Source organism: Bubalus kerabau, chromosome 5 (genome assembly GCF_029407905.1).
Source record: "Bubalus kerabau isolate K-KA32 ecotype Philippines breed swamp buffalo chromosome 5, PCC_UOA_SB_1v2, whole genome shotgun sequence".
NCBI classification, from domain to species: domain Eukaryota; kingdom Metazoa; phylum Chordata; class Mammalia; order Artiodactyla; family Bovidae; genus Bubalus; species Bubalus kerabau.
In genome coordinates, this window is record NC_073628.1 from 114,769,848 (window position 1) to 114,797,681 (window position 27,834).

Below are 27,834 nucleotides of genomic sequence, written 5' to 3' on the forward strand. Positions count from 1 at the left end.
CCGAATAATGGTTAAAACCAGTGGGAAAGCAAATAGGCATGAATTTAGGAATGATGAAGAAGTGTCATTGAACTTCATCAATTTCTAAATTCTTTATCCTCCTTTCACCCATACTTAAATCTTATGGTGAGACTGAAGTCTAAATTCAGGGAAGAATAGTTACTAATCTTCCCACTTACTCTTGAACTATTTAAATGTGTTAATTGAATTCATTTGTGAGTGTGATTTAGTTTAGTTTCATGTTTTTTTTTAATTCAGTATTGTTTATATTGTTATATTGTTTATATGTACAGTTGTTTTAATTCAGTGATGTTTATACTGAATTTGTTCAACAAGCACTAGTAGATTTTATTCCATTTGCAATTTAAGAACAAAAAAGGTGTATTATAGTTTGGTACAGTTTCTGTAAGGAGATTTTCCCCTAGTGCCTGTCATGGAAGGCTGGGTGAGTTTTTCGCCCTTCAGAACATGTTTTAATGTCTATAATCTTGTCTTCATTCTGTGTCCACCTTCATTGCATGTGTATGTAACCAAGGTAGGCTGAATGTCGTTTTTGACTGTGATGATAAATTTCCTTACCGTGGGTTTATTTAAGTGAAAACTCAGGCTGACAAACATCCTTCTTCACCATCAGCAGCTAGGTTCATTAGACCATCCTGTCTAGAGGCTGCGAGCAGAGAGAAGGAAGATCAGTAGTACATGTTATGTTTCCATAAATAGCTTTTTGCATGAGCGGTTGTGTGGTTGTTTTTTTTTTTTTTTTTAAGCAAACATAAAAACCAGTGAGTAATATAAGCAGTAGGGACTGGCTTTCACTGCAGCTGGTGCTGTAAGGATCCTCAAAGAGGACGTTTTTTTAGCACACAAGCAGAACTCTGGTGAATGAGCTCTAATTTCTTCCTTTTTTTTTTTTTTTTTTCCTAAAATCCAGGTAGGGAAACTTTTATAGTATAGGAAAGTATCTGCTCTTTCAAACGGAAAACATCAGTTGGATGGTTTCACAGATACCAGGTTGAAAAACAATAAAATCTGGGAAGGAAGTAAAGCTGTCTTTCCCCCAAAGTGAAAGCTCAGATGCAACTTTTAAAAAAAATGATTAGACCCTTTGTAAATTTGTTGGTTAGAGTACTAGGATACCGAATTTTATTGATTTCTTCCTGGAAAATTTTCAGACAAGATAAAGTGCCTTAGGAACACACGCTGGTGAACACAAACATATATTTCTGTACCCAGTTTATGGCTGAGCTGTCTTTTCAAGAATTCAGCGAAGCAGTTTGGAATCATAATTGCCACGCCAAGCAGAAATTCACCTGCCCTGGAGTACAGAATTTTGCGTGGCAATAAGCATTTATTTTTTCAGTTGTCTTTTTAATTAAAAGTTTCCTACATTTGGAACTGAATCTGTTAACATGTGGCAGATTGAGCTAGTGCATCCAAGTACCACTGGTGCTTTGGGGGAAATATGCTTTTAAAAAATTGGATGGTTGAGCTGGGAAAAATCCAGCTGTGTTTTACTTAACATTGCACTAATCAGAGTCTTTTGACTCCTTTTTTTTTTCTTCTTCTTCAGTAAATTCAATGGCATGCATGTTGGCTCCCCACCCCCCACGACTTTACTTTTGTCTTTTAAGACTGATTTCAGCTAGTAATGTGGGTTAAAGCAATATAATATTAATTCACTGTCTTGGGTGATAGAAGGCTACTCCTGCCTTGTAGTTTATCTCTTAAATAGGCCAGAAGTAGCAGGTAATTTTCATCAGCAAAGCAATTAGATTTTTAACCCTTACCTTTCACATCGCTAGAGCTCTGGGAGTTCACACAGAATTCAGTGTTATCTACTGACTGTAAACCAAAATGTAAAGGAGATCAAACCAGTCAATCCTAAAGGAAATCAGTCCTGAATATTCATTGGAAGAACTGATCCTGAAGCTGAAGTGCCAATACTTTGGCCACCCGATGCGAAGAACTGACTCATTGGAAAAGACCCTGATGCTGGGAAAGATTGAAGGCAAGACAAAAAGAGGACCACAGAGGATGAAATGGTTGAGTGGCATCACCGACTCAATGGACATGAGTTTGAGCAAGCTTTGGGAGTTGGTGATAGACAGGGAAGCCTGGCGTGCTGCAGTCCATGGGGTGGCAAAGAGTCGGACATGGCTGAGCAGCTGAACTGACTGAAGGATATAGCCTTCCTTAATTAGAACTAAAATTGCTTGTGGGAAGCAGGTTCCCAATTAAACCAAGAAATAGTCATATTTGAACCCTGAATTATTACATGATGTTTAGGATGATGGGAGTTGAGGCGGGTGCAGGGCTCAGAAAGAGAACCAGTAATTAGCGAATTCACAATGTCCACTCTCAAGGCTCGTTTCCTTGATGAAGGCCATTGTCAGATTGGACTGAGAATTGTTTCAAACTCCCATTTTTCTCTCAATAAATCCACATTCTTTCCTTTAGAGAAGTAAACTATAGTGACAATCAAAGCTGCTAAAACTCTAGTTAGCAGATCTAAGAAAAATCAGCTCATAGGAAGGTACAGGAGGAGGTAAACGTGACTTAGAGGGGAGTTGGGATTACTTTCATATTTGCACAGATAATGCCTCCTCACCACTGCCATTCCCAGGCTGCTCCATCTTCCTGTTTACTGTAAGCTTGCTTCTCTGGGAATTACTTCTGTCTTCTCCAAGACACTTTCTTCCCAATACAGGAAGGGCTTGCTTATTTATTCAGTAGCAACGTTGAATGTTTAGCAGATGTAGTGTTCAATCCATTGGTATCGGTGTGTATACACACACAAACATCCATAAATGCTGAACAATAAGGAGATCCTGAACAACTTGAAATTTCCATAACCAGGAGGAATTTTGAATTCTAATTCCAGGTGGCTTGGTTGTAATATCTCTTTATGTCTGTATTTGAAAATTATGCCTGAGTATCAAAATGAAATTTGTTCAGCATTATGCATACAATGAATAAAGAATTTTATCCACCCCCTCTCTAAAAAGAAAAAAATATTTAACTCAGGTAAGTTAATGAAAAACAATACCTAGTAACATTAAACTAGGACAGCAAAGGAAATAGAATGGACGTGAGAGAAAGATTATACTTGCAAGGTGGAACGAGGGGAATACCTTTTAGTAGGGGGCTGGGGATTATCCAGAAACAAATCACTGCTTTGTTCTCTGGCAGAGTTAACAGATTCTCCCTTCACCCCCAGAATTGCCTCAGTTTTCTCCCTATAGCTTCTGACTCCAAAATTGTTCATGGGAATGGGTGGGGCCTCACTATTCCTTCCTTTCTGCCTTAAAATGGTCACATTTGCAGAGCATGCTCCTTGAGTCCTTCACACTGGCGGCTTCTCCCTGCTGCCTTGGGCTCTAATCTCCTTATAGGTGTAGCACCATGGCAACAGGCCCAGCCTAGAGCCCAGGAACCTTGTTTATGTTACCTGAGGGGCTGGATGCAGCCTGAAGAAGAGAAGAAGAATATTGCCTGTCCCCCAGCTGGTTTAGAAGATGACTTCGTGTTCCGTTTCATGTGTTTCTGTTCTGCTGCTATTGAAGACTTGAAGTTACATACACCTGGAAAACGTTTATTCAGAGACGCTATCAGTAACTGAAGGCAGCAGGGGAAACTATCTTCTCTTGGTTCTTGTCTTCTAACCAGAGTTGTCTTCTGAGATGTAGTTCAGAAAAGTGACTTGCCGTGCTGTGACATGTGGCAGCGCTATGATTTGGGGGTGCACTCCAAGGTGGCTGTACAGTTGCTTCACGTAGGTAGACATTTATTTGATTTGAGATAACATTATGTCTTAGAATATTTTCCTAGAGAGTTTAAAAAAGTAAAGCTTTTGTCGCATGTCTTATTTAATATGCCTTCTTCATCTTCCCTGTTGAGAGGCTTACTCCCAGAGCGGGAGAGAATTCTCCTCTCCAGGCAACTCCTCCTGGGAAAAAGGGGCTGGAATTGTTGTTTCATTTGTATTTAGGAACGGTTATAGTATCCTGTTGCCTCAACCAGGCTTCCCATGAAGCATACTGGGAAAGGTTGTATGGTAATTACATTAAAATTTGTTTTTGCATTTAGTTATTTATAGTTGATATGCTGTGTTGACAGTATATAACATGACATTGTTTTATCCACTAGAACAAAAGGAAATAAATGTGGAGCTATTAAATTGTTCTATTTTTATGTACAAAACATTAGGTGGGTTTTGTGCAGACTTTGTATTATCAACGGTAAATGTAATTATTGACTCTTTGACCTTAAAAAGACTACTGAATATGAACACATGTTTTGTGTGTGGAAAGAAGAATGGACTAAAATCCTAGTCTTAGGATGTTTTTTACTGTATGTATGGAATTTGATTAAACAGAGTTGGAATGGAACCAGAAGGGAAAGAGCAGCCTTTAGTACTAGTTTCCTATATCTTATTACTTTATAATTTAACTGCAAGCTACTCTGACATTAAGTATTTCAGTTCCTTTTAATGTTAACATGGTTATTTCAAGGAAATGAATGAAGCTGCTTATTTAATGCATTTTACAAAAACAAATACCTTTCTACAAGACATTTCTTTTTATCTCCATTACTAAGTACTTCTACTTAAAATATATGTATTTAACTCTGAGTGTTTCAGTCAATAAATACTATAATTACTGAGTAAAACTGCATAGCTATCCAGTTCTGGATTCAAGAATATTGTGTTTTATATTGTTTGGCTTCAGGCAGTGAAGTACTAGCTCCTGTAGTGGCAAGAGTCGCAATTCCCCACGTTCCAACTAGGGGACAAAATGAACCAGAACCCCTGAATGGTGTTGACAAAGATCTCTTCTTCTAGATGGGAGTTTGAACATTTCTTTGGAGGGTGGGAAGTTTCTTCAAGGCATTTTACTGTTCATTCATATTTGTACAATAAAGCATAAATAGAAACAAAAGCTTGCCAGAAAAGAATTCCATATTGAGTTGAAAATCAGACCTTTTGAAAAGCAGGGTCTTGTGTTGAAAAGTTTGGCTTTGTTTCTGAGTATGTATATGTATGTTTATTCTGCCAAAGCAGTGAAGATATAGCCACTACTACTTTGTCAGTGATAGTAGAGGATAAAGCTATAGCATGGGGGGAAAAAAAGAAACCATTTGTCTTTAAATAAGACCTTTGCATAAAAAAGAAATGCGTAAGGCTACCTTGAATGGTGTCTATTTCTCCATCTCCAGCACAGGAATGAGAATAAAAAACAATGTCTGTGGGGCAGCTTCCAGCTCCCTTGAGATTAGTGATGTTATAGTACATTTTTGTGTTTTGTTGAAAAAAGAAAGTATGTGTGCACACACACACATGAATATATATGTGGTTTCTATGTGTCCCATGAATATGATCCTATCATCATTATTACAGATATATTTTTCTCTTCAGGCATTTATCCATTTGTTGTTAAACCTCCATTGCATTTGACCTTTATTTTCTTATTGGCCAAGTAGTTACACTACTACCATAAATATCTTTTTCTACTTTTAGGTCTCGTGGGCTGCCTAAACTAAAAGAGTCCCGTTCTCATGAATCTTTGCTGAGCCCATGCAGTGCCGTGGAATGTCTGGATCTCGGTAGAGGGGAGCCTGTATCGGTAAAGCCACTCCATAGCAGCATCCTTGGACAAGACTTCTGCTTTGAGGTAGGAAAGTCTAGGAAAAACGAAGAGTAGTAAGACAGCAAAGAGATTTTCTATCCAATATTCTTGTGATTGCATTACTGTATTATTGATGATTTGATCATTTTAACTGGTTTTCAGTTACTGAAAATTACCTACTTACAGGGGAAAAATTAGAAATCTGCTAATCTAATTATGTTGGTAATTAAAGTTATTAATGATGGTTTCTCATTCCTTTTGGCTTTGTCTGCTTTCAAAATAAATGAATTCTTAGTACATTCTCAGCAGAGATCACAAGATTAATACTAAATTATTGTTAGTATTTTAATCTTTTGGTATTGAGAAAGATATCACACAGTACATTACTATTTTTCTTCTGAAAACCTAAGTCCCCAATTTTAATGATTCTTTGAGGGGAAAATACCAAAACCATACTAACTAAAACCTGAGTGGTTCAAGATCTGGGATCATGTCTTCTTTATTTTCTGCACTTAGCTAGCTTCCTGGCACATTGCATGTGCCTAATTTCTTCAGTGAACAAACTGCCCTTTACCAGGAAATTATCACTTTTTATAAGGTAATTTTCCCTTCCCAAACTTAATGTATGCAATTGGCCATTTGAAAATTTAATTTCAAAACCATCTGTGTACTTGTTAGCATTATGATTTAATTAATTAGCACAGACTTACAAAATTACTAATGATGAGTCGTATGTTAGATGTTGTAAAAGTTGAAAGATATATCTGATAACTGTTCTTAGGGACCTGCTCTATCCAACAGAAATACAGTGAAAGCCATGTGTGTGATTTTAAATTTTATTAAACCCAAATGTTACCACTTCCAACATGTAGCTAAAATAAAATTATCAACTTTTCACCTTCTTTTTTTTAAACTAAGTCTTCAAAATCTGATGTGTGTTTTACACTTAACCACACATCTCAGTTTGGACTAGTTGTTTTTCAGGTGCTCACTAGCCACCTGTTGTTAGTAGCTACCATATTAGACAGAACGTAACATCTGATCTAATTCACTAGGTTATAAGCTGAGAGTAAGTTACTATGTGAGCCACGTTAGCAATTTGGACAGGTCATTTATTGGTGTTCTTTTTTATAAAAGTCTCTTAAAGTTTGCCATATTTGTGGAAATCAGTTCAACAGACTGTGTGCCGAGACAGGTGGTAGGTACTAGACATAGAGACAACATACTTCCTTTTTAAAGGACATTGATAATAATATTCAAACTAACCTAATGACTGGAAATCAACTGACTGGTTGCCTAATAGAAGAGAAGTGGGTTCCAGAGTAATTAATTCAACACTACTAACTCTTTTCAATTTCATGTAATAGCCTTCTGTAATATTATAGTGTGAAAGCATTCCCAAGAAATAAGCTGTTAGAGATCTTCTTCCCTTTTTAATTATTTTTTTATTAACTCACTCAGAATTGAGGGTATTTATTTGCAGGTAATTTTTAAAAATATTAATTTAATTAGAGGTTTTCAGTTTTGTTCTTTCTAAACTGTAGGCCAGTTTTAGATTCCTAAGCTGAATTCTCAGTGACCTTTGTCCTTACCTGGAGAAAAGTATAGATGCTAAGTAGATAAAAAGCAAAAAGTGAATGTAGACACACACATAGATATCACAAAGCCAGCAAATATCATTTTGGTTACCATATCATTTTGGGTTCACAGCATATCCCCAACTCTTAAATGATACCCCTATGTTTCCTTTTCCTTATCTCTAATCTTTATGTTGAAGGTTACCTACTTAAGTGGAAGTAAATGCTTCAGTTGTAACTCTGCTTCAGAGAGAGATAAGTGGATGGAAAACCTGCGCAGGACAGTTCAACCAAATAAGGTAAGAGTGGCTTTGAATGTCCAAAAAACTGTATAACTCTATAAGCAGTAAGTTGATTGAAGGGAAATACAGTAATATTAATAATACCTTAAATTTTACAGAACTTTTAAACACAAACACGTGTTTTATTATTTTGTGCTCAAAATAATCTTACTGCAGACAGTATCATGATTTTATCAGTGTGGACAAGAGGACTCAGAGAAGTTACTTGACTAAGTGAGAACCGAGTATGATACACAATAGAAATGGGACTAGAACACAGATTTCTTAATTACTTACATACCTCTATCTCATTTGCAGAAAGCTAATCCAGTTGCCATAAGACTGGCTATACGAGAATTTCCATTACAGGATGTTACTTCTTTAACCCAAGTGAAATAGAATGTTGTGGCTCTCTAAGAGCTTGCTGTTATCTTGAATGATGAGATAGCAATCCCCTTCATTATTTTATGACTGCCCTTAATGAAGTACATAGCATCACTTACTTTAAGAGGAAAATGTTGTCTTTCTGGGATTTCGGCTCTCAAACACAACTTTGTTACTTCTTTGTAGGACAATTGTAGACGAGCTGAAAATGTTCTCCGTTTATGGATTATTGAAGCCAAGGACCTTGCCCCTAAAAAGAAATATTTCTGTGAACTGTGCCTTGATGATACCCTCTTTGCTCGTACAACCAGCAAGACCAAAGCAGACAATATCTTCTGGGGTGAACATTTTGAGTTCTACAGCCTTCCACCTCTTCATAGCATCACAGTTCACATTTATAAAGATGTGGAAAAAAAGAAGAAAAAAGACAAGAATAATTATGTAGGGCTAGTCAACATCCCCACTGCCAGTGTGACTGGTCGCCAGTTTGTAGAAAAGTGGTACCCAGTGAGTACACCTACACCCAACAAAGGAAAGACAGGAGGACCTTCTATTCGGATTAAATCACGTTTCCAAACCATCACCATTCTGCCTATGGAGCAATACAAAGAGTTTGCAGAATTTGTCACCAGCAACTATACCATGTTATGTTCTGTTCTTGAACCAGTAATCAGTGTGAGAAATAAAGAAGAGCTAGCCTGTGCCTTAGTGCACATTCTTCAAAGCACGGGAAGGGCCAAGGTAAGTAGAAAGGGGGATTGCATTGCCCAGAAAGGAAACCTATTATTGGTTCTTAGATTCAGAAAAAGTGGAGATTATAAAATTAAAGAAGTAAAATGAAGAGTCTAACAAGTATTTATTTAAAGTTTATTTGCACAAAATATAGATAGCACCGCTCGCTCTTTATCACCGAACAAAATAAATGGTAGGACTGGTGTAATAATCCCAGTGTGTGCAAGATTATTTCTCTTTAGTTCCAAAGTGTGTTGTATGATTGTTTTATTCCACACTATATTTAAATTAAGATTGACTGATGACTATATATATCACCTAGTCACAGAAGGAAGTATTCCTGAATCAGGTTGGTCACTAGCAAGAGTCTTCATGAGATTAATGTCTGAATTTGGAATTAAAATACCAAGGGATGTTATTGTTAGCTGTCTCATGATAGCCTTACCTCAGTTCATCCTGGATAGAAGTAAAAATCTAGAAAGATAGAAAGAGAAATACACCAATTGTATGAAGAACATTAAACAATTGATAGAGTCGCCGATCAGCCTGAACTGTGGTAATCATCAGTGCTGCGAGGCGTGCTCACTTAACCAGGCAAAGTCTGCATTATATTATATGCAAAGTGATCATGGTGAAATTCTATTTTAGATCTAGAGGAGTTCACCGCTAGAATAATTTATTTAGAACCGAACAATGAAGTGTTTTTAAGATTTCTTGATACATATCAGAATATATCAATATATTCAATATTTAGTTCCTTATTTAATTGCCTTCCTATTGATCGTCATTTTGGTGGTTGAATTTATTAATGATAATTTTGAGCTTTCTGGTGTTAAAAAAAAATCATTGAAATTTTGAGTCTCATCTTTGAAATTGTATGGATATGTTCTTTTTGTTCTTCATTTGCTTGAGGTTCAAGGATATATGTAGGGTTTGTTAACACCTTTATTGAGGTACAATTTACATATTATAAACCAAATCCATTTAAAGGGGAAAATTCAATGAGTTTTGACAGTTTAGGTACCCGTGGAAACCACAGCAATCAAGATACAGAGTGTTACCATCACCCCCAGGTTTCTTCCTGTCCCTTAGCATAAGAGTTTTAGTAGTGATTCCTAAGTCTACAGCTCTCACACTGATGAAAAAAAATCCCAGAGTGAACCCCATTAATATTGAAATGCTTAATTTTAAAATAAAAGTAAAGCAGCATATTCCCTCTGTTTTTTATTTTGGAGACTTTGAAATATCCAATGAATATATAATATTCAAAATATATGACATTATCAGATTTCAAATTGAATAATGAACACTGAATTTTAAATTAAGTTCCTTAAGACTACTGAGAAACGAAGCAGCTATTTCTTAAGGGCTTCATTTCTCCTTATGCCTTCCTTCACTATGGATGAGTAAATGGATGGATAAATGGATGGCTGGAGATATATACATACATAATTCACGTAGAAAATGAGTTTAGATGTTTAAGAAATTTCATGTTGATACTATGGACCAATTTGTAACTATTTTATATTGAACACCTAATATGTGTCAGAAACTGTTAAACGGTGGAATATAGAGGTGAACAAAAATAGACACTGTCTTTGGTCTCATGGGGCTCACAGTCTCTGGGAAAAACAGATATTAGTAAAATAATTACAGAAATGTGTGATTACAGTGAGAAGTGCAGATTTATAAAAAGATACATGGTGCCTCAAGAATGTGGATCAAGGGGTCCTGACTAATGGAGTTCAGAGGCAGTGTTGGTCAGACAAGGCTTCACTGAGGAAACGAGGCGCAAACTAAAATCCAAAGGATCCAGGGAATTAACGCCATAGAAATGGAGGCGGAGCAAGGGTGGGAGTGAAGCAGAACTGTGAACAGCATTTGCAAAAACCTCTGTGGTGAACAGACAGCGCTGTGCGCCGTGCGTTAGAAGCTTGCAGGCCACATGCAGGATTATAGTCTTTATCCTAAGTGCAATGGAAAACCTTTGAAGGAATTTTTAACTTAAGGTTGGTAAGTTGGTAACACTTCAAATTTTATCCTGACTGACCTTTTCCCTTCAAATGAATCTGGTAGATTTAGTTTTAAAGCAGCATTCCCAGGATGTCTGACATTGCATCAGTCTCTCCTAACGTGTAGTATTTATTCACATTCAGTTGCTTTCTGCCTGATTGAACATTATTCTACCAGGATTTTCTGACGGACTTGGTGATGTCTGAGGTGGATCGTTGTGGAGAACATGATGTCTTGATCTTCAGAGAGAACACCATTGCCACCAAATCCATTGAGGAATACCTCAAGCTGGTGGGACAACAGTATCTTCACGACGCACTGGGTATGGAGAAGAAAAACATCTCTATTCTTTCCCTTTTGACTTTTAGGTTATTTCACCCTCATGAAACAACCAACTGGAACTCAAATTCTGAACGTTATTTAGTTCCAACTGATTAAAGAGTTAAAATTGGAGTTTCAATTGTAGGAAGTGTCGGCAATACTCACCAGGGGAGGAATAGAAGATCTGTTTCTTATACCATGTACCATGAGAAAGCTCATGAGCACAGGCAGTACCCCCATGCCCTCAAGTTCCTGACATTCTGAGACATACAGTGATGTTAGTAATGAGATGTTACATCTAGTTGATCCGTTTCCTCTGAAGTCTTGGGTATTTACATCATGATATATTGGGTTGGCAAAAGGTTCATTTGGGTTTTTCCATACCATCTTATGGAAAAACTACAACAGACTTTTTGGCCAACCCAATAAATACATCACCTAAGTTTTGAAAGTGTTAGCATTTGTTGTCGTGCATCAGCAACGGAGAAAGTCCTGCCAGTTCCCACGACTCCCAGTTTCTGCCTTCAAGACCTACAGGCTTTGTCATGACAACTAAGTTTTCTCCAATCAGTAGTTCTTACTGACTAGGTCACCCACTTTCAGCTCCATGTTTGGTCATAAACTTCAGGTGTTACCACTAGAGTAAGGCACTGTCCTTGGCACTTCATTGTACATTATGATAAAGCAGACATGAGTTCCTTAAAGAACATTGTCATTATCTTTATGTCCCCAGTCTTTCACACAGAATGTAGAACAGCATTGTCCTAAAGAAACTTAATGTGAGTCACATGTAATTGATATTTTCTAGTAGTCACAGTATAAAAAAGGGGCAAGAGAAACAGGTAAATTTAATTCCAATAACATTTTATTCAAACCAGTATATCCAAATATTATTTAATATATCATCAATATAAGAATTATAAACAAAATACTTTACTTTTTTTCATGCTTTTTGAAATTATGTGTATTTTATCTACATTTATTGCATGGTCAGTTTGCAGTAGCCACATTTCAAGAGCTCAATAGTCACATGTGACTGTCAAGAGTAGACAGGTGTGTGTTGAAGGCAAGAAATAAGACTGAATGAGGTAATCACCAGTGAGGTAATAGGACTTGGCAACTCTTCCGTTTGTGGGAATGGGGCAGGGTGTGGTAGGGGAGGAAGTCAAATATTACAGTGAATTTGGGGCCTTTGCGAGTGACAAGAAAGATGATGAGAGTCTTTTTTTTTTTTTTTTTTTTTTTGATGATGAGATTCTTAACAGAAAGAGAACATAAAAGTAGTACTCTCGAAAGAATGAGAAATGATATTTTCACTTCACTGTATTTAACTTGAAGTTCAAGTGGGAAGTCCCAGGGGTTCTAGGCAGGACATCCCAAGACTTCTATCTAGCTGGCTGGTGAAGTTTAGGACTAAGTTACCCATGTGGAAGGAATCAGTGAAACTACCAGATTACAGGAGAAAGAGAATAGGGCCAAAGACAGATCTGACAGTGTTCCTGGCTTACAGTGTAGAAGGAAGCAGAGGAATGTGAGAAGAGATCGGAGATAGAGGAAATGTGCATGCCTGTGCGAAAAAAAAAAAAGAAGAAGGAAAAGAGTCTTAGATACCAAGAGGAAAAAAGCATTAAGAGAGTCAGAGATTAAGGAAGGTAAAGAGTCAAACAAAAACATGGCTGTTGATTTTGCTCATTAGTGATGCCTGGGATTGTTCTCAGGAGCCAGGTCACAGGAGGTAAAAAGTGAATGACTGCTTGAGAAACAGCAGGTAAACACCGTGTTGGACTGTGAGTGCTGGACTCACTGTAGTAGCAGTTAATTCCCACTCTAGAGAAGTAAATTTTTTCTTCTCCTGCTTCCTATCTTCATTTTTTTTTTAAGCCATATGCTTTAGTTTAAGATCTAATGGGAATTTAGAAGAATGGCGAAAATGGACTTTCATTGACTTTAGGAAAGGTACAGAATCAGTGTCATATAAAAAGCTTATTACAGTCATATCATGAATTATATATCATAGTTTGCTTTAATGATTTGCACCACCTTATAAAAAGCAATAATGATGCATCTCAAACAGTATTCTCTATTCTGGGGAGATAAAGAGGTAGATATTTATTGACCATCTACTGCTTAAAAATCAAATATTCAAACTCCACCATTCCATGTACTAACCAGGATTTCCAAATGAAATAATTCCTGAAGTGAAAAGGAGAGACAAGTCCTTTGATAGAACAGTTAATAATTAAATATCTGATTGGCTCATTGAGATATGAAAATTCAGTGAGCAGGGGAAGAAATTCACGTAACCCCACAAAGATCTCTGTTATCATTTTTGTAACCCAAGAGCAAGGGCCAGGGTGGTGAAAATGAGTGCTGCTTCCAAGACACAAGCAAAATTAATTAGTAAGCTTCTTCAGGACAGAGATGCTGCTGTCTTCTCCCCATCTAACTCTCCATATTTCTAGTTAGCCTTTTAATCCTAGATTCTTGGTATCTAATTTTCCTCCTGTATTTTATTTTTTTATGACAAATTCTGTTTTGAAAACAATTTACAGAATACATCTTAGCACCAGTATAAATTAAGACTTATTTTATATGGTTCAAAATAGTAATAAGTGATTTTCCAAAAGTAACCCTGAAGAAGTCCAAAAATTTCAGTTCCCTTAGAAAGATTGTTTTTTTCATCATAGGATACTGTACTTGCTACAGCAGGAGCCTCTAATCATAAAATTAAATAAGACTTCATGGTAAGCTTTAAATAAAAAAAACTTCACAGTGAAGTCTTAGTAAAACCAAAAAATCACATTAATAAGTACAGCTGAGCACTCTGAATAATTCAAGTTTTACTGTATTTCATACACTTTGGGCAAAAAAAAAATAGATGTTATTTGCAGACTGCCTGAAGAATGCTCAGAGAAAACTGAGTTAAAAGTTGCCAATCAAATTAAAGAATATCTGCCTGCTTTTTAGCCAGTCTTCATTTATCTTGATTAAAAGCATTAATGTTGATAGCATAGACTCTGCCTCAATTAGACTTAAATCTTTCATCCATTAACCCCTTTTACTTTTCTAATTGAAATCAGATTTCGTGTTGATGTCCTGTGACACACAGGAAACACCATCTTCTGTGACATACGGAAAGGGCTCTAAAATGGCCTGACTCCCGCCATTGACGGTGGAGGCAAATTTCCTTTTAACAATAATATATCCATACCTATTGGCATATTTCTACACATGAAATTTGGGTGCTAGAAAGTAATGAGATAATGAAACATTATAGAACATTGTCAGTTCAGTTCAGTCTCAGTCGTGTCTGACTCTTTGCAACCGCATGAATCACAGCACGCCAGGCCTCCCTGTCCACCACCAACTCCCAGAGTTCACGCAAACTCACGTCCATCAAGTCGGTGATCCCATCCAGCCATCTCATCCTCTGTCGTCCCCTTCTTCTCCTGCCCCCAATCCCTCCCATCATCAGTCTTTTCCAATGAGTCTTCGCATGAGGTGGCCAAAGTTCTGGAGTTTCAGCTTCAGCATCATTCCTTCCAAAGAACACCCAGGGCTGATCTCCTTTAGAATGGACTGGTTGGATCTCCTTGCAGTCCAAGGGACTCTCAAGAATCTTCTCCAACACCACAGTTCAAAAGCATCAATTTTTTGGCTCTCAGCTTTCTTCACAGTCCAACTCTCACATCCATACATGGCTACTGGAAAAACCATAGCCTTGACTAGATGGACCTTTGTTGGCAAAGTAATGTCTCTGCTTTTCAATATGCTATCTAGGTTGGTCATAACTTTCCTTCCAAGGAGTGAGCGTCTTTTAATTTCATGGCTGCAGTCACCATCTGCAGTGATTTTGGAGCCCCCCAAAATAAAGTCTGACACTGTTTCCACTGTTTCCCCATCTATTTCCCATGAAGTGATGGGACCAGATGCCATGATCTTCGTTTTCTGAATTTGAGCTTTAAGCCAACTTTTTCACTCTCCTCTTTCACTGTCATCAAGAGGCTTTTTAGTTCCTCTTCACTTTCTGCCATAAAGGTGGTGTCATCTGCATATCTGAGGTTATTGATATTTCTCCCGGCAGTCTTGATTCCAGCTTGTGCTTCTTCCAGCCCAGCATTTCTCATGATGTACTCTGCACGTAAGTTAAATAAGCAGGGTGACAATATACAGCCTTGACGTACTCCTTTTCCTATTTGGAACCAGTCTGCTGTTCCATGTCCAGTTCTAACTGTTGCTTCCTGACCTAGAACATTGTAGACAAACTCAAATTTAAACATTTAAACACCTGTCCTCTTTGTCCCTAATCTCTGCGCCGCACCACCGCCACCCCCCACCCCCCCACCCCCGCTGGCCCCCGGCAAGGCCAGAGAGCAGATGTGAAAGGATTAAATCTGTCTCAATAATTTGTAATTAGCTAATGGCACCCCACTCCAGTACTTTTGCCTAGAAAATCCCATGGACGGAGGAGCCTGGTAGGCTGCAGTCCATGGGGTCGCTAGAGTCGGACACGACTGAGCGACTTCACTTTCACTTTTCACTTTCATGCATTGGAGAGAGAAATGGCAACCCACTCCAGTGTTCTTGCCTGGAGAATCCCAGGGACGGGGGAGCCTGGTGGACTGCCATCTATTGGGTCGCACAGAGTCGGACACGACTAAAGCGACTTAGCAAGCAAGCAAGCAAAACAGCCTGTAGGTGCAGATCTATAAAAGTTCACTTTTCAGTGTGGTACTTTCCACATTATCAGACACATAGGTTATAGTTTCAAAAGTGAAAAGAGTTTTCTCAATTTCTGAGGATTTTAATTATAATCAGGTAAAAAGAAAAAAACTTTAGACAGTCAATTTACTTCCAGACCCTTGAGTTATTTATTTGGTTCTTTTTTTGAAGGAAAAGAGAAAAATACTCTCAGAATTCACAAGTTAGTATTATTTCCCCAGAATAGGTACAACTCATTAAGCCAAATATTAATGATATAAATTTAGAGGTGGATTGATTTTTACATCAAGTATTTGACATTGATGACTTAGTTTTAAATTCTGGTACTCTTTAAATGAGGTGAAATCTGTGGGCGCACAGAGCCTAGGTGACACTGAGAACGTGTTCAGTAGAAATCTTATGAGAGCTGGTAAACAATTTAAAAGCCTTTGGTTTTTTTCACTTGATGAAAAGTTATTTTACTAACTTTGGTTTTTTTTTTTTACTTGATGAAAAGTTATTTTAAAACTACAAAGTATGTACATAACACTTACTGTGGGGACCCCTACTAAGTACCCAGGCACCATATTAGACACTTTTCTTTTCATGCCCTATTCCTCGCCATAGCTCCAGCGGGTTGGAGTTCTTAACACTATTTTCCAAATAAGGCACCCGAAACTCAGACCAGTTAAGTGACTTTTCAGGCCCCCCACGGTTGGCTAAGTGATGGGTCCAGGATTTGACCCTAGATCTGTCTGGTTCCATAGCCTTTAATTGTTCTCTGCATCACTTTCTTTTCTGTGCATCATTTAAATTCCTGCCCTCCAAGCATTTTACTTCCAAATAATCACTTCCCATCCTCTATCACAGCCATTTTTTTTTAATCTTTCCTTTACCTTAGTATTAGCCATTTTGATAGAAAATACTCTTTGTTATTGCTTCTACTTCTTAATTTTTTTGTAGAAGTTACTGTTCACTTCCATGATATCTATTAGTAACTAGCCTGAACTTCAGTTACTATGAACAGATTTGGAAGGAGCTTTGAAAGATCTACTCCTTTTTCATAAAGACGTATTAAAAAAAAAAAAAAGAAAACCATACTACCATTTCTGACAACTATTTTTTGAGTTCCTGCAATGCTTTGGGGGAGAAAGCAATGGCAACCCACGCCAGTACTCTTATCCCATGGACGGAGAAGCCTGGTAGGCTGCAGTCCATGGGGTTGCGAAGTCGGACACGACTGAGCGACTTCACTTTCACTTTTTACTTTCATGTATTGGAGAAGGAAATGGCAACCCACTCCAGTGTTCTTGCCTGGAGAAACCCAAGGATGGAGGAGCCTGGTGGGCTGCCGTCTATGGGGTCGCACAGAGTCGGGCACGACTGAAGCGACTTAGCAGCAGCAGCAATGCTTTGGAAGCTACTTGATAGGCTTGGGATTTGAACTTGAATAGAACCCAGTCCCTGATCTTCAGTGGTATTCATCCTGAAGATGAGACGCGTGTGTGACCAAGTAAGCACAAAATAGCGTGAAGCATAGAACAGAACAGATACAAGGTATGGTTCATAAAGGAGGATAAAGAGATTAGGTAAAGATTTGTTCTTTCAGGAAATACTGGGCATATCTCTACAAAGGATAAGATGTATGAACAGGGCATCTAAACTAAATTTATTTGGAAAAACATCCAAATGATATACAGGGATGCTGTGCTGTGTGCTCTGTTGAATTACTATCCCCATTAGGAGAGGTAGGCCTAGAATTACTTGAATCTGAGTTTGGCACTCAGTTTGGCACCAGTATTAGCCCTTAAAAGCTTAGGCGGGCTATTTAGTCAGACCTGGGGTATTTATTCTTCTAAAATAGTAACAACATTATTTATAACGTAGAGAGGCATTTAATGAGTTCCTGCTAATTAAATATATTTGTGGTTTCAGATAAAAGGTGTAAAGTTGTAGCATTTTTTAAAGTAGTTTCATTATTCTTTTTATAAATATCATGATGACAATGTTAATGAGTGCTGTTTTTCCACTTCAGGATAAGGAAAATAAACATGACATGTAGCAGGTGGTAAATCTTAGCTTCCAAAACAATAACCTTTCGTGAACAGTCTTGTGCCCGCCGTGTCAGGCACCAGAAAGAGTTCCCTATTACACAGTTTAGTACAGAAATCCTAAATTCTTTTGTACTATTCAGGAAGACACTATTTATAGTTATCCGATCCATCATCATCTCTTCTTCAAATAGGGGAGTTCATCAAAGCTTTGTATGAGTCAGATGAAAACTGTGAAGTGGATCCCAGCAAATGTTCATCCAGTGAACTTCTGGACCATCAGAGCAACCTGAAAATGTGCTGTGAGCTGGCTTTCTGCAAGATCATCAACTCTTACTGGTGAGCAGCTGTCAGTGCTTCATTCCCTGCTTATGGAACTTGACTTTTTTCATGTGAAAGTTATCACAGTGTTAACTGTGATTTCCCAACCAAAGGAAGAGAAGTTGAAAGTTTCCCTAATACAGTTTTGTCTAAAATCTAAACCTATATTGTAAGAAGTCCCCCTGAACTACCTACATAAATGTAATCTTTCCCCAGAATATTAACCCCACATCCTCGAATACCAAAAGTACTTTAAGGACTTTTAAACATATTTACTAGTGTCCAAACAGATACGTTAATGATTTCTGATCACTATTCTCACCAGCAGTCAGTAAGATTTTAGATCTGTGATGAGCAGTCTGTAGAGAGATTACGCTGAGCTAGAGTAAATCAAATGGGTTAGTGAGGAGCTGCATGCCATCTTCCCACTTTGCAAAACCTAGTTTACACTAGTTCCTGAGATTTACAGCATCAGGTTTCTGGTCTCCATCTGGATGTCTATGATTTGTCCGCCACCTCTCAGCCGTGAATCAAGAGTTCTCTCTGTTATTCCCTCCTCATAGTCTGACTCTGTGGGGCCACAGTGGGATCCACCCGGGCTTTTTTGGGTTCTAGCACTTTTACCTTTGGTCTTTCTTTCTTCCGCAGTGTTTTTCCTCGTGAGCTGAAAGAAGTGTTTGCATCTTGGAAGCACCAGTGCCTGAACCGCGGCAAGCAGGACATCAGTGAGCGGCTCATCAGCGCCTCACTGTTTCTCCGTTTTCTGTGCCCGGCCATCATGTCTCCCAGTCTCTTCAACCTCATGCAGGAGTATCCTGATGACCGCACATCTCGGACTCTGACTCTCATTGCCAAGGTCATCCAGAACCTGGCCAACTTTGCCAAGTAGGCGGAGCTACCGTAACCACTTTCTCAAAACGTCACTTAAAAGTACATGAGGCCTAACCTTTAGATGAGCATGGGGCACCTCATCACTCATGTTACATGGTTTTCATCGTGATGTTATTAAAAACAGCAAAAAGATTGACATCACTTTGAATATTCACTTTGCAGAGGAATAGTTAAGTAATCCGTGCATCCAATGGAATATATGCAGCTACTACAAAATGTGTTTATGAATAGTATGGAAAATGATAAAGATATAATTATATTAAATGAAAAGTGCTATTTTAAAAAAGAGATAGCCAAAAAGAGAGGACACCAAATGGTGTATATGCTTTTATCCCCCAATATGATAGTGCAAAAACCTAAATATAAGAAAGTTGGGAAGGAATTGGCCTGACCCCTTCAAAAAAGTCAATATCATGAAAAATGGAAAAGATGAAGTGGGGACTATTCTGGATAAAAGAAACAAGGCAGTGTTTGGATCTGAATTGGAAAAAAATTTATTAAAATCATTTTGGGAATAACTGGTGAAATAGGAACTCTATATGAGATGATTTATAAATAACATTTTCTTAAAGTTTCAGTGTGATAATGGCATTGGTATGTGTAAGAGTTATTCATTATTCTAGAGAAGTAGGTACTAATGTACTTAGGGGTTATGTCTGCAACTTAGTTTAAAATGGTTCAATCAAAAAAAGAGAGAAGGTGAAAACAGACTTGGCAAAATGTGAACGGTTGGTGAAGTAGGTAAATGGCCTTTGGGTGTACACTGTATATTCTTTGAAATTTTCTGTAGTTTTAAACTTTTTCAAAAAGAAGTTAGGAGAAATCAGCTGGAGAAGAAATGCACTGAACTGTCAACAGCAGATACGTTTGTGTGGTGGAGTTGGTACAGCCATCCTTTTTTCTTTCTACTCTTCAGTGTTTTCAAATTTTTCTTAAGTTCGTGTAATTTTTATAGTTTATAGGAAATAATTTTAAGAAATCACTGAGAAGCAGTTCACACTGGCAGAATTGATCCCAGATTCTCTCAATATTGAAGCTTAAGTATGTTTCTAGTAGCAGTGTATTGAAGGGAAAAATTAGAACTTCAGTGAAACACTGTTTTCTAGCATGTGGCTCTTGGAAAGTGCACGAGTTTAACTTTGTGTGCACAACATATATGCCAACAGAGGAATCTATGTTTACCCATATTTGATCTAATTCTTATAAAAATTGTTGCTAGTTTATTTTAGAACATGTTCTTTGGATTTAAGCTAGGCCCAGAAGATAGCTACAACCTAGACAGACAAAGAAGAGAGGAAATTCTCTAGTAGAAATAAATAGCATAAGCAAAGGTTTGGAGAAGAAAAGAAGTAGACTATATTTGGGAGATTTTGAAGAAGCTAGTGATACTGAGGTTTATACTGATAATGTTTATACTGGCTTTAAATACCAGGGAAAAAGGACTTTGTCTTTACCCTATAGAGAATAGAAAGCTATTCAAAGCTTTTGAGTATTAATGTAATATTAAGAAAGTATGTTTTCATACTTATCACTTACAAATAATAAAACAAATTAGTCACCTCCCTAAAAAAAAAGCTCTGTGTAAAGTCAATTCAAAATGATCACATCTCTTTTCCTGAATATGTTCTTTCTCATTTTCTCTCCCTCTACTTCAGATTTGGTAACAAGGAGGAATACATGGCATTCATGAATGATTTTTTGGAACATGAATGGGGTGGAATGAAGCGCTTTCTTTTGGAGATCTCTAATCCAGACACTATCTCAAACACCCCAGGCTTTGATGGTTACATTGATCTGGGCCGAGAGCTTTCAGTTTTGCATTCCTTACTGTGGGAAGTAGTTTCCCAACTTGATAAGGTAAAGTAGGCTGGAAGGGCAATGGGAGACGGGAGGTAGAGCACCCTGAGCCACAAGAATTCTGGAGAGTGTCTACGGAGTGATCACATTCATGCTCTCTGCTAGTTGAAAGCAACCTTTTGACCTAGAAGTCTGGGAGGAAATTGTTATTATTTCTGAGTAAAATGTGTGCCCTAACCAACCAGGAAATTCATGAAATTATTAACATTTATTTTAAAGTAGTTACCTTGATTAATGGGGTATATATCTCTATAAATATGTGTGTGTATTTGCCTAGAAACTAATATTGAATATTGATGTGTGATGCGTTATTCATGGAGTGTAGAATGAGACGAAACCTCATACGGTAATTTCTAACAAAAGTGTGGACTTAAGAAAATACTGAGACTATTGTGTTTAAGTAACTTACCATGAGATTTATTTTATCATGCAAGTCAGAGGGTTTACTATAACTATTGGTGTCTATAGAGTTATACGGGATCTGAAAATCCTTATTTTTTTCCTCTGCAGATGTGAATTAATATAGAAAATGATCATTTTAATCCTTTATTTTCTGACTATAAGCTAAAAAGTATATATCATATTAATAACTAAATGTATACCTGTCAATCATTTTCTTCCTTCTGGAATTTTGCAAAGAGGAATAGAATTTATTATGGAAAACAGTCTAACATATTTTGGCTAGGTTTATCATAATAATTATTTATTGATGTTTTTGTTTACCACAGGTACTTTATAAGTATCTGTGGTGGTATGTTAGAATAAATGCAGAAAACAAAATTATTTAAATTATTTTTCTGTAATTGTTTTCCTCCATTTCCTATTACCTTTAAAAATGACACACCAATAAAATGGGGAAGAAGAGAGTAAAACTTATTAAAAAAGACTAGTTTCGTAAGGACATATAAATGGTAGGGTGTCCACTGGTACCAACACATTTATAAAATAATACTGTTTCTTATTCTTATGGACCCATTAGATTTTAAGTTGCGGCTATGCTAAGGGTAAATTCCTTGAATAAGAATCTTGGCTCAAGAGAGTCGAATGAGTAAAGACATTCTTCAGATGGCCTTTGTCCTCAACCAGGAGTCTACTGATTGTTGAGGAGACAAGGAAAACCCAGAGGCAGCCATATAAAACTACCTAATCATTAAGGATTCCCATAAGACCCCGTGAGAAAGAGAATTCCCCAAAGGAAAAAATGATTGAGATGGATAAAGCAAGTTGTAAAAGGTTATTCTTCACTGAATAACACCATCAGTGGGCTGTGGATACATTTATATCTTGTGAAATCAACCTGGTTTATTCAGGGGCAAAGTCTTTTTAACAGGCTTTACTGTGTAAACACATTTTCTCCGTTTTAATTAATCTGTTTGGTCTTGGAAACCAGCAGTACCTCTAGATGTATCTCATAGAGTTTACCTGATCTTGCTGTTTAAACAAAAACATTGTCTTGCTGATGCAAATTCAGTTGGCAGTAGGTCAGCATTCCCAAGGTTAAATGACTAGCGGATGACAGTGATCAACTGTGTGGCCTGCAGTGCTCTGGACCCCTGAATGCATCACCTTCTTGTATGCTGGCATGCATTTCTTTCCTCACATGATCCCTTGTCTTTGAAAGTTTCATCACACTAGCCAGCCCTCTAGTCCTAAATTCCTTTTTGGTTAGAAGGTGTTTGGTTCTTCCCCTCCCTTCCCCTCCCTTGATCTACCAGCCTCCCAAAGATTTAGTTTGCTTTGCATGCCTATTTTAGTTGGAATGGCAATAGTTTGGTTGTTTTGAGCATGTCTTTTAATTTTTATTTGCATAATCCTAATTTCTATTTCCTTTCTTTCCTCAATGTCTGCTGCATCTTGTTTCGCCTCCTCCATTCATCTCGACGCCATGGTTCTGCTGCTCCATAACAATGCATTATGAACCTGCCACTCCCATACGCAAACACCTACCCTTCCCTCCAACCTCCACCCCTCCATCAATGGCATCGTTATCCCAAAAACAATCTGTGGTGGATATCGCAATGCTTATTATCCAATTAGGGTGAAAATTCCTTCCTACAGGCAACCGTGGCAAAATTGGGACCTCTCCCTCGTGTTCTTGCTGATATTACCAAATCTCTGACTAATCCTACACCAATACAACAGCAACTGAGACGCTTCACTGAGCATAACTCCAGTCCAAATGTCAGTGGAAGCCTCTCCTCTGGGCTGCAGAAAATATTTGAAGACCCTACTGACAGGTATGAACTTAGGAAAGAACTGGAACTGCTTACCTCAGAGGGAGATGATGTTTAGAGATTTGTGGGGAAATCTATTGAACTTCATTCTTGAATTTACAGCTTTAAACTCATGAGCAATTGGAAAGAATCTTCTGAGATAAATCCAATTGTTTGTCATAATAATACACATAATCTAGGATACTTTTCTCCTAAAATGATATTGTAGAGTTATATTCAAAAAACTTATTTAAATAAAAAAGCCTGGGCTTCCCTGGTGGCTCAGAAGGTAAAGAATCTGCCTGCAATGCAGGAGCCCCAGGTTCGATCCCTGAGTCAGGAAGATCCCCTGGAGAAGAGAATGGCTACCCATTCCAGTGTTCTTGCCTAGAGAATCCCATGGACATTGGAGCCTGGCAGGCTATAGTTTCAGACAGGAATGAGTGATTTAAAAAAACATATGTCCTGCCTGATAGAAGACTAAGGGCTCTATGAAATTGGTATTTTCATGTATTGTAGCACTCAGAGATCTGAGAACCTCAGTTGAAATCAATTTAGAACTGGTTGTGTCAGGCTGCATGGCACCCCACTCCAGTGGTAATATCAGTACTCTTGCCTGGAAAATCCCATGGATGGAGGAGCCTGGTAGGCTACAGTCCATGGGGTCGCGAAGAGTCGGACACGACTGAGCAACTTCACTTTCACTTTTCACTTTCATGCATTGGAGAAGGAAATGGCAACCCACTCCAGTGTTCTTGGCTGGAGAATCCCAGGGAAGGGGGAGCCTGGTGGGCTGCGGTCTATGGGGTCGCACAAAGTTGGATACAACTGAAGCGACTTAGCGGCAGCAGTGTCCGCTGGACAGGTGGATACAATGTTAACACTTAGACTTTGTTTTCTATATTGGCAAGACCTGTGCCTGTAGTAGGGATCCTTTGGTTGTACACTGAGGGCTCCTGGAAGGGTTGCTGCTGCTGCTAAGTTGTTTCATTGTGCCCGATTCTGTGCAACCCCATGGACTGCAGCCTACCAGGAAGGGTTAGACAGAACCAATTAACTGTGAATTGGAATACCTCGGGTAGTTTAAAACCTAACTAGGAAATGATTGGAATTCTAGTAAAAATCTAAGACAGGGAGGGAGGTGGTCTACACAGTATTGTCCCCTGCTGCTGCTGCTAAGTCACTTCAGTCGTGTCCGACTCTGTGCGACCCCATAGACGGTAGCCACCGGGCTTCCCTGTCCCTGGGATTCTCCAGGCAAGAACACTGGAGTGGGTTGCCATTTCCTTCTCCAGTATTATCCCCTACCTTTGGCGAAAAACTGAAAATGTTGGATCTTATTCTGAGTATTGTGATGATGAAATCTGGGCTTAGAAACTAGTAAGGAAGGCTCACCGGGCCTGTGAGCTTTCTGAGGAGTTTATATGCCTGAGTTGAGGAAATCTTAACTGTTAAATTTGCCTCAGGAGTAATGAAGGGTCCTTTCCTTTTTCACAGTGATTTGCACAAACTAAAATCCCCAAGCCAGGACAACACAGACAGTTATTTCAGAGGGAAGACATTATTGCTGGTCCAGCAAGCCTCCTCCCAGAGCATGACTTACTCGGAAAAGGATGAAAAGGAAAGTAGCCTCCCCAATGGCCGCAGCATCTCCCTCATGGACCTTCAGGAGACGCACGCGGCCCAAGCGGAGCATCCGTCTGTGATACTCGACGTGCCCATGCGCTTGACCGGAAGCCAGCTCTCCATAACTCAGGTGGCCAGCATCAAGCAACTGCGGGAGACCCAGAGCACCCCCCAGAGTGCACCCCAAGTGCGAAGGCCCCTGCACCCAGCCTTGAACCAGCCAGGCAGCCTCCAGCCCTTGTCCTTCCAGAACCCTGTCTATCACCTCAGTAACCCCATTCCTGCAATGCCAAAGGCCTCTGTGGACTCCAGTTTGGAGAACCTAAGCACTGCCAGTTCCAGGAGCCAAAGTAACAGTGAAGACTTCAAACTCAGCGGACCCAGCAACAGCAGCATGGAGGACTTCACCAAACGGAGCACGCAGAGTGAGGACTTCTCCAGGCGCCACACCATGCCCGACAGACACATACCTCTCGCCCTGCCGCGGCAGAACAGCACGGGGCAGACCCAGCTCCGGAAGATGGACCCGGCGGGGCTGGGCGCCCGAGCCAAAGCCCCGCCATCCCTGCCGCACAGCGCCTCCCTGCGGAGCACCGGGAGCATGTCGGTGGCATCGGCGGCTCTGGTGGCCGAGCCCCTGCAGAACGGGAGCCGGTCCCGACAGCAGTCCTCTTCCTCCAGAGAGAGCCCGGTACCCAAAGTGAGAGCCATCCAGAGGCAGCAGACCCAGCAGGTAGGGACGAGCGCCAGAGCGGGACTGCCTGCCGCTTGGTCCTGCTGTGTCCTCGGTTCTCTGTCCATACATCACTGGGAAATGCCGTCACTAACAGGGTTTCGGCTTAAAACGATCTTCTGCAACCTTTTAATGGAAAGAGGAAATGAAAAGTTTGGGAGGTTTCTGGCTAGGTGAGGTAGCAGAATGTAGCCTGACTCAACACGCAGGCACCTTTCCATCTCTTCAAGCAGCTGAGCTACCTCTCAGCATCTAGCACAAATCTTGTGATGCTGAGGGAATGGCTGGAAACTTAAGATATGAAATCTACAGCCCAGATCAACTAGGATGTGTTTTGGGAATCTGCACTTTTATCCTCCTTATTTTTTTCTCTTAAGATTCCAAACTAAAGTTTTGCATTCTGAGCCAAGAGTTTGATATACCTACTCTCTACTCCACACCCCAGTTCCCTCTGGAAATAGCAAGTCCCATGCACCTTTTCCTGAAAATGACTAGAAAAATAAGCTGAACACCTGTAGAGGCAAGGTAAAGGAGAGAGGTCATAATATAGAAAGAAACACAGGTGGTTGACAAGTATTCACTAAATGGTTATGCAAATCTGTTCTTTCTCTGTTTACATGGACAAGCCCAGCTAGTATCACATCTAAACTTAATATAAAATTATCAAACTTTTTTCTTCACAAATAAGAAAGGTTTCTTAAGAATTTAATCATTTCTTCCTTACATATTACATTTTGAGGCACCTAGACATATTTTGCTCTCGAAATAAACTAAGAGTACATATATACATATCTTACTTTCATCTAAAAAAGAAATTTCTCCTAAAAAGCTTCATTGAATTTTTTTTGAAAACTAATCATTAAACAAGTGATTAAACAAGTTCTATGACAAATCCTTTAGTCAGCAGAATCACTGGTCAGAGGAGACTGCAATGAGGCACCAATGTATCTCTTTAATATATTTCCATTTTTATAGATAGGCATTTACTGATTTGGCTCTTTCTGCCTCCTCTGTGCTGTAATCAGAGCCCTTGCCACTACTTTGATAATTATTGTTTGTTTTTTTTTTTAAAGTAGAATGTTTACAGAATCCTTGGATACAGAAGTAGAAGAAGGGATGAAAAACTTAGGTAGATTCTGGTAGCCAAGTTCCTTGGCAAAACCTCCTAGTTGGTCACTTCTTTTCTGAGAAATACTTTTTCTTCAGTCTTAAATTTTTCATATTTTTTTGTTATATTTCCCAAAATTTCATTAATTCATTTGATTAAATGCACATTTTCATTTAAAGAAAAGGAAAAAAGAAAATTTACATTAAGATTATATTATATAATTTTTTTCCTTTCTTTGAATGAAAATGCTTTTCTATATATCTTTTGTGTGTATATATATGTTTTATATACATTTAATTTGTGTTAGGAAGCTATCAGTCTTTCACATCTTATTGTGAATAAGTTTCCACACTTGCTTTTATGCTAGCTTCTAGTTGAGATCAGCCCCTTTAAGAGAACTGAAGTGTTTATTGAGAGGAGAAGAGAAAAGTAATTTTAGAGATGGAATACTGTGTAGAGGCAAGTGTCTACATGGGGCATTAAGTGCAACATGAAGGCCCTGAGGATGAGAGCAGGAGTAGAGAAGAATATCAGATTGGCAGAGAGGGGCAAGACAGGTCAGAGGGCCCTCTGCCTACTTTGCAAAGTTGGACTTGGTTCAAACCCTAAACAGAAAAGAAGAATGCTTACCCTTCCCTGCTTTATCATGTTGTCCTCAGTTCCCAGGATCCATGATTCAGACTATTTATAGATATTGTAAATTAAATAGCCTTTTGTGTGACCACCTGAAACTGTCATTTGTAATATCTCTGCTATATGGAAATTTAACACCTATCATGGCAGCACTACATGATTCTATGTGGGAATAGAAAACTTTCCAGATGGATGAAGGTAGCAAATGAAAATGGTCTTCAGACACCAATTAAAATGCTTTCTAGCCATAGCCATTAATGAGCTTGGGAACGTCTCTGTTACATTGTCCTGAAGTGGGGCATAGCCATAGCAAGATGCCCCAGCACAACTTTAAATATTCATCTCTGGTTGTGCCTTTGCTGGTAATGCCACTGTCATATCAGTTAAACTGGAAATCGCTGTATTTTGATTGCTCATATTTCTGGTTTTTTCCCTAACACTGACTTTTTCTATGCAGATGGGTTTATTCTTTCAAGCTTATGTTGTTGTTGTTGTTCGGTTCTTTTTTTTTCCTGCTTGCTTTTCTCATCTCATTCCTATGAAGCCTCTGATGTTCTATCTAATCAGCACATTTTTTACATAAATTCCTTTACATATTTTAATTGCAAATTATTATGCTGGAGAATTCTTCTCTCCCCCAATACTGGAGGATTTCTTTGGAGGATTGTTCTACAGGCATTTATACTTATTGGAGGCTTTGTCCCATGCAAATTCCATTTGTATCTTGGCACAAAGGAGCAGCCATTGTTGACAATGTAACTAGCTTCA

The 27,834-nt window shown here is 38.7% G+C and overlaps 1 protein-coding gene across 7 annotated transcripts in view; it reads left to right on the forward strand.

Moving 5' to 3' along the window:
* RASAL2 (RAS protein activator like 2) overlaps nucleotides 1-27,834 on the forward strand; it is a 402,889-nt gene that overhangs the window by 355,775 nt on the left and 19,280 nt on the right. For 4 of the 7 annotated variants that reach the window (XM_055582761.1, XM_055582754.1, XM_055582755.1 and 1 more), the window contains 9 exons: nucleotides 5,516-5,669; nucleotides 7,402-7,500; nucleotides 8,053-8,607; nucleotides 10,789-10,933; nucleotides 17,879-18,023; nucleotides 18,654-18,890; nucleotides 20,552-20,753; nucleotides 22,791-22,990; nucleotides 24,464-25,325. In XM_055582761.1, the coding sequence (XP_055438736.1) occupies nucleotides 5,516-5,669; nucleotides 7,402-7,500; nucleotides 8,053-8,607; nucleotides 10,789-10,933; nucleotides 17,879-18,023; nucleotides 18,654-18,890; nucleotides 20,552-20,753; nucleotides 22,791-22,990; nucleotides 24,464-25,325 (2,599 nt within the window). Of the gene's footprint in view, nucleotides 1-3,425; nucleotides 3,773-5,515; nucleotides 5,670-7,401; nucleotides 7,501-8,052; nucleotides 8,608-10,788; nucleotides 10,934-17,878; nucleotides 18,024-18,653; nucleotides 18,891-20,551; nucleotides 20,754-22,790; nucleotides 22,991-24,463; nucleotides 25,326-27,834 lie in introns of those variants that run through there. The other 3 variants (XM_055582756.1, XM_055582757.1, XM_055582759.1) reach the window with 2 other exon arrangements.